The following is a 10,664-nucleotide window of genomic DNA, read 5'->3' as shown; positions in this document are numbered from 1 at the left end:
CACCCAGCTCGTGGGACCGGGCACTGGACCCCAGGTCCTGCGATCCCTCCCCACGCCGCCCAAAGGGGGAGAGGGTCCCAGCGTCCCCCCGCAGGCGAGTCCCTTGCGGGCCTGACCTCCTGCCGAGCGGCCTCGGGCTTCTTGGCTCCGGTGGCCATAACCCACCCACTGACCCGCTCCTCCTCGCGGCTCCGGTCCAGCACCCCCTGCCTCCCCACCCCCGCCCTGGGGAAGCGGTCACTCGGGTTTGGCGCTGTCCCTGCCGGTCCCAGTCCCCCACACTGCGGAGCCCCAGTGGCCCCGGGGAAACGGTGCCCTTCTTCCTCCACCAGGCAGGCCACTCGGGTTAGGCTCGGAGCCAGTTAGTCGGGGACCAGTGCTCTGCGTTTTACGGTGTGGGGCTGTGAGTGGTCCCTGGACACCGAGGAATCCCCAAAGCCCCCTCCCTCCCATCCTTGTCCCACCCGCCCCGCGGAGAGAGCCTGGCTGCGCTGCGGCCGCCGGGACCCTGGTCTTCCCTGCCCCAGGCCGCGGTGGGTGCACCGGATGACCGGACCCCACCCTGCGCGCCGGCCAGGTCAAAGCCACCGGATCCCAGAGCTCGAGGAGGGTCAGGAGGGTCACCCGCGTGCCCCGCCCGGGAGGACAGCGACCTCTCCGCCCCTTCCAATGCCCCGCCCCCTGTCCCTGTCGGTCCCCACCCGGCCACCGGCCGCGCGCGCACACTCTGGCTAGCGCTGCCCTCGGTGTCAGTGTCCCGGCTCCCGAGTCCGCTCCGGCTGTCCCGTGGCCTCGGCATCTGGCGGTCACTGCAGCTGTCCCGTGGCCTCGGCACCTGGCGGTCACTGCGGCTGTCCCGTGGCCTCGGCACCTGGCGGTCACTGCGTCCCAGAGACAGCGCCCCTGACCATCGGGGCCAGGGAAGGCCATGGTGTCCCTGCTGCAGGTTTTGTTCCTGGGGCTGAGTACCTTCGGTAAGTTAAACCCAGAACCGGGAGGGGACTTGAGCGGGAGGTGGGGAGACTCCGACCCAGAGGGAGCTGGTTTGGGGCCTGGTGAGGAACTGGGTGGGACCAGACTCCAGCCTCTGACTCTTACCCTCCCCCACGTACACACTCCAGCCTCTCCCACCCACCCAGGGCATCCCGGCTGCTACTGACCCTATCCCTGCGGGTTGAGGACAGCACCCACTGCCCGCACCCACTTCCCATCCCAGGTGTGTGTGGTGGGGAGAGGGTCAGGGCATCGCCAGGGTAGACCTCTGGGGTGAGGTAGCCGAACCATTCCTCACCCCCACTCCCCACCAGCCCCCAGCAGAGTCGGATGAGCTGAGCTGCTAGATGAGACACTGGCTAAAGAGCTTAAGGACTTAGCTCCAGCTCCGCTTCTGCCCCTCCCCACACAGGCCCCGGGCAATTCCCTGGTACTGGGCCTGACACCCCACTTCACTTCAGTCCCCCAGCCCAGGCTGCCCTCTGCCCCCTCCTCCTGCTTCCTGCCCTAGGAATCAAGGGAGGTGCCCCCAACGCACAACCGTGAGGTCATTTGGGATACAGGAAGTGGGGGAGGGGCCTGGGTGCCTAGAGGAGCAGAATGGTGATCCCCCCCCCCCCCCCCCCCCGCAGAGGTCCACCACCGTCCTTGGTTCCCAGGGTCAAGGGGACAGAGGAAATAGAGAGCGGGCCTCAAAGAGTCAGAGAGGGAGGCCACCTCCCCGGAGCAAGTGCTTTGAGGGGCATTAGAAGCTTCCAGGGTTGCCCAGGAGCTCACGGTGGCCCAACTGGGGAGAGAAGGGCCCGGCAGGAACTAAGCCTGTTGCACCCCACCTCCCAGGCTTTCTTGCCATTCCTCCTCAAGGACCCCAGGGGGGTGGAGCGTGGGTTAGGCGAGGCCATCTTGAGCTCCTTTCTGTCCGGTGGAAAGTCCAGGGCAAGCCAGGCTAGGCAGGGTGTAGAGGGAAATCCAGCACCCTCATGTGCGCTCCCTTTCACCTGGTCTGTGCTGCGAGGATGTTGGGGCAGGAAGAAGTAGAGCCCCAGACCAAGTGGGGCTCAGGAGCAGCTCCCCAGCCACCAAATCCGGGCAGCTTCCTGCCCCTTTAGCTTGATGGGCCTGTTCCAGGGTGCCTCCATTTCTCAGCCTCCCCGCCCCACTTCAACCACAGCACCTCTTTTCCTTCTGCACTCTGCCCCCCCCCTACCCCCCATCCTCCTTCTTGCTGGGGGGTTTCTGAAGCAAGGGGGAAAAATTGCCAGTTGGCTGCCTGGGCATCTCCACAGCTTTCCTAGTCGTGTGTGTGTGTGTGTGTGTGTGTGTGTGTGTGTGTGTGTGTACTCTGAGCTCCAGTCTTCATAGCGACAGCCCAAGCTCCAAGTCCCTACCTGTTGGCAGGGGGATTGCGGAGTTCCCGGGCTATGCAAGGGTTAAATGGCGCTGGGGACCCAGGCTCAGGGCCGGCACTGGCTCTGCGCACTTGGGCTCTCCGCAAGTTCCTCCTGGCTGCCTGTGCTCCTCAGTGGCCCGGCGCTGCTGCCCCTGGGGCGTGAGAAGCCCGAGGGGGGAGTTTCTCAGAGAAAGAGGGAGACTAAAAATAGTAGCCCTGGAGAGCAGGCCCATGCTCAGTCTTCCCCGGCTTCTGCTCTGGGGAGTGGGCCAGAGGGTCCCTTTCTTGGGCTGGTCAGGTCTCCTTTGCCCAAACCCAACCACCCCCTTCTCTTTGGATGACACTGTGGACCCTAGAGTGAAAAGGGACCAACCGTTGGGGACTTCTGCTCCAGCGGACACCCAGGGAGGAAGGCTAAAGCCTGGGGCCTCTGCTGCTTCCCGGTTTCTGATGGGCCGATAAGAAAGGGAGCATTTGCCCAGAAGTGTATCCATTGCCATCATCTGAACCCCCTCCACCTCTTGCAAAATGAAATACTCTTGGGGTTTGAGGGCTCAGCACTGCCGTTGGTAGGAACTGCCTGGCCTCTGGGAGCACTGCAGACGTGCCAGGAGAGGCAGCCACGCCCCAGGAGGGGGTGTCCCGGGCCTCGAGCTCCTTGAGGCAGGGGTTGTTTCCAGCTGTAGAACCTCTGGCCTAGCCCCCTCCTCCTCCCTCCTCCCTCCTCCCTCATTGTCTTCCAGCTTATCGCTGGGCACAAGTTTCCTGCCCGGGCCTGCCTGGATCCCGCCAGGAAATGGGAAGGAGGCTGCTGAGAAGGCTAAGGACTAGGTGTGGGGGCTCCCAGGGGCTGCAGCGGGAAGCGGTGGGGGTGGTGCGCATCCTGGCCGGGTGTGCTCCTGGCCTGAGAGGCTTCAACCGACTCCTGGCGGGCGGAGAGCCCAGCCAGTCTGCGGCCTCTGCCCGTGCCTGGGCTGCCTGGTCACCACGCAGAGGTGGCGGTGCCCAGTGGCCAGGCCTCTGACCGCCAGGATCCTCAGGCCCGCGGGATGGGAGCCCGAGGGTATTCCCCCAAACGGCTTAGGACTCTGCCCGTCACCTCTCCAAAGGGCAAAAGGCGAGCGTTTCTAGGTGCCACATGGATGCGCTCAGTCCCCTCCCTGAAACCCACAGCCCAGTCCACCTCCTGGACACGGACACACGCAGCCACAACTTCGTACTTGGTTGTTGGTGCCCCAGCTCTGCCGACGTTCCCTGTGGCCCCAGAGGATCCGCCCTGGTCGTCTGGACCCCAAAAGGGCCCGCGGGAGCCTGCTGGGTCCCAGCTCTCCTCTCTCCCGGGGAGCGCACCTGTCGGGGCTGAGAGGGCGGGGGAGGGAGTGGGGAGGGAGCGCAGCAGGCACCGGGCGGCTCCGACCTCGGCCCCAGGCTGTCCATCCGGAGCTGCAGTTACCAGCGGCCTCCCAGCCCCTCCACCCCTCGGGGCAGGAACGCTCCGATCCAGACCAGCCCGGTCACTCCCTCCACCCTCCCTCCCTTCCTCCCTCCCGCCCGGGAAACTGCGGGAGCAAGTGGGCTACGCAGAAGGCACATCAAAACCATTAAACCTGCCCTTCCTCTCGGGCGTCTTCCCCTCCTCGCTGGAAATCTGCGCCTCTGGATACAAATAAATGGCACATAACTGTGTCCTCCTCCGCGCCACACACCCAAAGGCGGAGGTTTCGGAGAATTAGCCCTCGGGCGCTGATGACGCGGAAAGCAGGCCCCAGGTTGCGGCCTCCTCCAGGGAGTAGGTAGTCTCCGAGCCCCTGGACAGGACTCTTGAGGTCCTTCCCATGGGCCGGGCGTCCTGCGCCCCCCACCCCCGCCCCTGCCAGGATGGGCAGGTCTGAGCTCAGGCGTCCTCGCTCTCCTCCCCAGCACCCGCCTCCTGCGCCCAGTTCCAGCTGCACGTGCCCTCGGGCCGCGACAGGGTCCTCGCGGTGGAGGGAGACGAGGTGGTGCTGCCGGCCTGGTACACCTTCCAAGGGGAGGCGGCCTCGGCCCAGCCCTGGGAGACGCTCACCCTGATGTGGTTCCTGGAGCAGGAAGGGCAGGATCTGAAGCAGGTGAGGTTCCAACGCCGCTGCCTTAGCCCAGCGGGGGCGGGGGGCGCTGATGGCGACGCGGGGAGGAGGGAAGGGGAGGAGCCAGGGAGAGGGGGACGGGAAAAAGTTTCGGCGGGGGCGGGGGGAGAAAGCAAGGTCTTCTCCATCGGTTTGATTTTGTTCCGATCTTGGAGGCGGCCCAAAAGGACTCTCTTTTCCCCAAGTTTCCCTAGAAATTTGGCCACAAACACGACAGAGTGAAGAGGCATCTTACTTTGCTATGGGGGTGGGGCAGTGAGGATTGGGGGCAGAGGTGGGAAGAGTTAGGGCGAATATCACACAATATATATATATATATATTAGAGAGGATGGGAGAGAGAGAGAGAGAGGAACATCAGCGATGAGAGAGAATCACTGATGGGCTGCCTCCTGCATGCTCCACTCTGGGGATGGAGCCCACAACTTGGGCCTGTGTCCTGACCAGAATCCAATGGTGACCTCCTGGTTCTTAGGTCAACGATCAACCACTGAGCCACGCCCACTTTTTAAAAGTTGCCTATCAACCTGTGTTCACATTCTCTGTGCTTTGGACAGTCACAGGCTGCTGCCTCTTGTCCCCACCTTGAGAGGCAAGGGGCAGCCTCCCGCCATCTCCCTTCTGGCCTCTCCTGGCATCACAGTTAGGGCAAAGGCCAAGGACACTTACCTTCCAGAGCCCCTCGCGGCATGGCTCCTTCTGAAGCCCGAGGGCGCATCTTCAAGAGGCCGTTTGCTAAACAGGGGTGTGTGTGAAAGAAGCTTAGACTGCAGGGGTCGATCCTGGTTTCACGGGGCCTGAACTTGGACACTTGGTTCCTTTCAGACATAACCCCTGTTTACATGACCTCTCACCCATTTTACCACCTTTCCAAACACCCCAAGTGGGAGACGGAGACAATATACAGGGGATCAAGAACCGTTCTGGTGAAGAGGACCTGGGGTGGTGAGAGGGTGGCCAGGGAGAAAGGGTGGAGGGGAGCTGGTACAGGTTAGAGGGGACGGTGCAGGTGAGGGGCATCTGAGGTTTGACAGTTTGGGGGAGGGAGATTGGCTGAGCCTGTGGGCACAGTGCAGGCATGTGATAATGGGCAGGGGTTATGCCCACACCAGGTGTTGGCACACATCAATGGAGCCACAACAAGCCAAGATGGAGCGTCCCTGGTCTACCCCAGGCCCTCCCGGAATGTGTCCCTGCGGCTGCAGGGCCTCCGGGAGAAAGACTCCGGGTCCTACCGCTGCTCTGTGAACGTGCAAGACAAGCAAGGCACAAGCAGGGGCCACGACAGCAAAACTTTAAAACTTGACGTGTGGGGTAAGTAAGAAGCACACACTTTCCAGTACTTGTGTGTCTCTCCCCGTTCCTCCCCCGTCCCCCTGCCTGCCCCAGTTCAGGCAGTTCCCTCTCCCCAGTGGCTGAGTGTACAGGTTGGAGGAGGGTTAAATGGAGTGACTGAAGGGCGTGTGTAGAAGTTGGTGTATGGGGGTGTCTATTGGTCCCTTGGGTGTGAGTTTTTAACCTGTCTCCCCTTCCCCAGTTCCTCCAGCTCCTCCATCCTGCCATCTTCTGGGTGCGCCCCGTGTGGGGACCAATGTGACCCTGAGCTGCAAGTCCCCAAGGAGTAAGCCCGCTGCCCTGTACCAGTGGGAGCGGTTACAACCATCTGTTGAGGTTTTCTTTGCACCAGTTTTAGGTGAGAGACTTCTGGAGACACAGAGGCTGGGGTTGGGGCCGGGGCTGGGGAAAGATGAGGTACCAGAGGGATTGGGGTGAAAAGGAAAGACAGTGCTGAAAAGTACCGGGGAGGAGGAGGGTGCGGGCAGTGGTGGAGAAAGAGGGCTACCAGGTGCAAGCTGGTGCTGGTGCTTTCACGTATAACTATGTTACTACAGAAGCTCTAGAACTCTGCTGTTCACTGGCTGTGTCCTAGCTACCTCCATTTCCTAATTTTTTAAAGAGATTTATTTTTTTATTGATTTCAGGGTGGAAGGGAGAAAGAGAAAGAGAGATAAAAACATCAATGATGAGAGAGAATCGTTGATCGGCTGCCTCCTGCACACTCGCTGCTGGGGATCGAGCCCCCAACCCTGGCATGTGCCCTCAACCACTGAGCCACACCGGCCAGGCTGTCTCCTCATTTTTAAAATGGGACACCAGCTCTAAAAGTCATTTTGGGGAAATTGGAACTTTAAAAACAATTTTTTATGAGATATGATTGATGGAACATTTTTATTGTGGAGTATTAGATGCTTTTAGAGAATTATTAACGATCAGGTATGGCAATGGTATTGTGGTTATGTAGGGCAGTATCCTTAATTTTTGGAGATTTATGCTGACGTCGTTATTTTAAATGTCTCAGGTAAAAAGAGAAAGGAAATTAAGTATAGCAAAATGTTGGCAACTGTTGAATCTAAGTGGTAGGATTTTCATTAGTCCCTCTTTCTACTTTTCATTGGACCATTTTATAATAATATTTTTTTACATATCGCTTACTTCATAGGTTGGCTTTGAAACTTTCATAAATTAGTGGATGTAAAGAACTCAGTCCTTGGTGTACATAAGCATCCAATAAACTTTAACTGTTATAATTATTATTTCACATAATTTTTCAACACTATCCAGAAGGTTATATTATCCTGTTTTAGAGATGAAGTAATGGGGACCCAGGGATAGCAAGTGACTTGCTTAAAGTCACACGGCCTATTCTGGAACCCAGGTTTTCTCATTCCTAGCCAATGTTTTTTATCTCACCCCACTCTGCCATTTAGAAATTAAAACCCTGTTTTGATTTCTCTGGGTATCATTTCTTTATTATTATACTTTTAAAGAAATATATTTTTGTTGATTTCAGAGAGGAAGGGAGAGGGAGAGAGAGATAGAAATATCAATGATGAGAGAGAATCATTGATCGGCTGCCTCCTGCATGCCCCCTACTGGGGATCGAGCCCACAACCCAGGCATGTGCCCTGACCTCCTGGCCCATAGTTCCACACTCAGCCGCTGAGCACACCGGTTGGGCTGGGCTGGTTATCATTTCTTTAGCCTCCTTTCAGAATCAGTTGGGGACACTGAGCCTGGGAAATGGAGAGGGATATTGAGCCAGCAGTTCTGCACCTGGAAGCAGAACCCAGTGTGCTTACTGTCACACTCCTCCCCCCAAAACCTCCCTCCCTACCCTCCTCCCCCCCCCCCCCCCCGAGTTTCCCAGAGAGTCAAAGAGGACATTCCAGAGGAGGGGTAGGCTTTTCTTTTTTTTTTTTAGTGGGAAATTGGGTCCCTGGCCTGATGACTAAATTGTGTCCACAGATGCCATATCTGGCCTTTTAAGCCTCCGAAACCTTTCCAGTTCTATGTCTGGAGTCTATATCTGCAAGGCCTCCAACAGGGTGGGCAGCGCCAGCTGCAACGTGACCCTGGAAGTGAGCACAGGTCAGTGAGGGGTAAGTGGGGCCAGTGGTTGGGGTGGGGCTGCAATAGATGCGGGGGGGGGGGGGGAAAGACCTGTCTACTGAGTCCTCTCATTGTAACAGGGCAACAAATTTGTTCTGATCAAATGTTTGTCCAAATATTTGGTCAGTGACCATTTTCTGCTGGACAGCCACCTCTTCTTTTTTTTATATATATATTTTATTGATTTTTTAAAGAGAAGGGAGAGAGATAGTTAGAAACATCGATGAGAGAGAAACATCGATCAGTTGCCTCCTGTACACCCTCCACTGGGGATGTGCCCGCAACCCAGGTACATGCCCTTGACCGGAATCGAACCTGGGACCTTTCAGTCCGCAGGCCGACGCTCTATCCACTGAGCCAAACCGGTTTCGGCCAGCCACCTCTTCTTAACTGAGAAAAAGACACAAGGTGTATGGAGGCAGTGGGGTAGAGCATTGGAGAGGGAGGGGGGACAGCTGGATGTCGCTTGTGACACCAAGGTTCTTCCAGGGCCTGGGGCTGCGGTGGTTGCTGGAGCTGTTGTGGGCACCCTGGTTGGATTGGGGCTGCTAGCTGGACTGGTCCTCTTGTACCAACGCCAGGGCAAGGTCCCAGAGGAGGTGGCCAATGATATCAAGTAAGTGCCCAGACAGGACTGTCCTAGCTCCCTGAGGGAGGCTGGGAATGCAGGCAGCTGTCATCTGATGGAAGCATGGGCTGTGGCTGAAGCATTACGCCTATGGGTAGACTTGAAGGGAGAGGAGAGCTGAAGTGGGGGGAGGGGAGAGGAAGACGAGGCCTGTAGAAACTCACTCGCTTCCAGTTTCTGACCTCACTGCTTCTCTGATGACCAGGGAAGATGCCACTGCTCCTCGGACCCTGCCCTGGCCGAAGGGCTCAGACACAATCTCCAAGAATGGGACCCTTTCCTCTGTCACCTCGTCACCAGCCCTCAGACCGCCCCACGGCTCTTCCAGGCTGGGTGCATCGACCCCCACACGCAGTCTTGGTTGGGTCTCACCCTCTGCTCTGAGTCGCAAGGGTGCTGTCCCCGTGATGGTGCCCGCCCAGAATCAGGCTGGGTCTCTGGTGTGACGGCCCAGCCATTTGTGGGCAGAGCCATCTGGTGTCTCTCCTTCCTACAGTAATTACAATGGGGGTTACCCCAGCATAGAGGCCTGAGTCTGGGGGGGTTGGCCCCCTCTAGATCTCCAGTCCTTTGCACCCATCCTTCTTTACTATGGGAAAACTGGGTCTTAGTTAAGACTCAAACTTCCAGGAGGTAGAAGAAGAAGAGGAAATGGACCTGGGGTTGGGAAGAGCCTGAACCCCCTCCTGGGACCACCCTAATACAGCAGAGGAATGCTGCTGAGATTGGCTACCTCCTACCCCCCAGCCCTGGTGGAGACTGCCAGTCAATGAGTCCTTCTGGCCCTCTTGACCTCTATCCCACCCCCATCTAACACTACCCTTCACTCCCACTCCAGCTCCCTGCATTAATATACCCTGTCCTGCTGGCTTGGTTGGGTTTTGTTGGGGCAGGGGACAGGGAAGATATTTGTTAAACTAACTTGAAATGCGTGTTTTAAGATGTGTGTTTTTATTTTTATTTTACAAACTGCAATAAAGATATATTGTGTTTGTATGGAAAGTGAGAGTCGAATCCTCTCTTCAAACTTGGAATTCCCGGGAGAAGTTGGGGATGATGCAAAGAGGACCCCTGCCCAGGCCGTGTACTTAGGCCGGCTTCTCCACACAGCCTCTGCCTTACTGGCTGGGGAGAGCTCATCTAAAGCCTTTATTTTTTGTTACTCCTCACCTGAGGATATTTTTCCATTTATTTTTTAGAGAGTGGAAATGGGGGGAAGGAGAGAGGAACATCGATGTGTGTGAGAGAGGCATCAATTGGTTGCCTTCTGCACACACACCCTGACCAGGGATCTAGCCTGCAACCAAAGTACCATGCCCTTGTCCGGAATCTAACCCGGGGCCATCAGTCCCCAGGCCAAGGCTCTATCCACTTAGCCAAACCGGCTAGGTCTCTTCCAGAGTCTTTAAAAGGTCATTTACTGTCAGTGCCATGGGAGAGGCACACAGAGCTCCAGGCTGGGAAAACCCTTACCTGCTGTGAGCAGCAAGGGAATGAAACCGGTGCACTTTCTGCAGGAGCCTGAGTGCCCAGAGCTTGGGGTGGGGGTGGGGGGCACGGGGGTGTGGGGGTGAGGAGGGTGAGGGGGTGGTGGTGGGGGTGATGCATTTAACCTCTTGCTTCCTCTTCAAGGGCAGAGACGAGGAACCTGATTGGGGCTCCCCGATGCCAGACCACTAAACCCTTAACACACACCCCCCTGCAAGCCTCACCTCCCTGCCCATAGAAAGGAGTGACTGGGGAAGTGGGAGGCAGCTGTTGTTGCCATGGAGACTCCCATCAGCCAGTGATAAAAGTGCCAGAGAGGGGATCTCAGGGAGAAGAGGAGGGGCTTGGAAGGAACTCGAATCTCTCAAGGCATCGGAAAGGGTCTCTGGGGTGAAGCCCAAAGCGGTGATGCCTGCTGCCGGCCCACAGGTTGTCAAACCACCTACCTGTCTCCAGGGCAGGTTTCCCTGCAGAGCCGCAGGTCCCACCCCTTCCCTTCAGGTGGCCACCCCTCACCCCCTGCCCAGTCCGTTCCCCAGGGTCCCACAACTTCAGAAACTGGAGGGAGGAGGACAGAAGAAGGGAGTCCAG

At 57.8% G+C, this 10,664-nt stretch overlaps 1 protein-coding gene across 3 annotated transcripts; it reads left to right on the top strand.

The window, feature by feature from the left end:
- Positions 1 to 389: 389 nt before the first annotated feature.
- LOC308534949 (endothelial cell-selective adhesion molecule-like) lies at positions 390 to 9,590 on the top strand. 3 transcript variants are annotated; one of them, XM_081113641.1, is made up of 8 exons: positions 390 to 974; positions 3,127 to 3,214; positions 4,304 to 4,491; positions 5,620 to 5,821; positions 6,045 to 6,200; positions 7,814 to 7,936; positions 8,447 to 8,573; positions 8,791 to 9,585. In XM_081113641.1, exons 3-8 carry the CDS (start codon positions 4,453 to 4,455, stop codon positions 9,029 to 9,031), a joined length of 888 nt encoding a protein of 295 aa, XP_080969767.1. In that variant the 5' UTR covers positions 390 to 974; positions 3,127 to 3,214; positions 4,304 to 4,452; the 3' UTR covers positions 9,032 to 9,585. The 3 variants fall into 3 exon arrangements, with proteins under 3 accessions (XP_080969767.1, XP_080969766.1, XP_080969765.1); XM_081113639.1 differs by lacking the exon at positions 3,127 to 3,214 and having other exon boundaries at positions 715 to 974; XM_081113640.1 differs by lacking the exons at positions 3,127 to 3,214; positions 8,447 to 8,573 and having other exon boundaries at positions 708 to 974; positions 8,791 to 9,590.
- Positions 9,591 to 10,664: the final 1,074 nt, after the last annotated feature.

Source organism: Myotis nattereri, assembly GCF_964212035.1.
Source record: "Myotis nattereri genome assembly, chromosome: 19".
Classification (NCBI taxonomy): Eukaryota; Metazoa; Chordata; class Mammalia; order Chiroptera; family Vespertilionidae; genus Myotis; species Myotis nattereri.
This window is presented reverse-complemented; position numbering and strand designations above follow the sequence as displayed.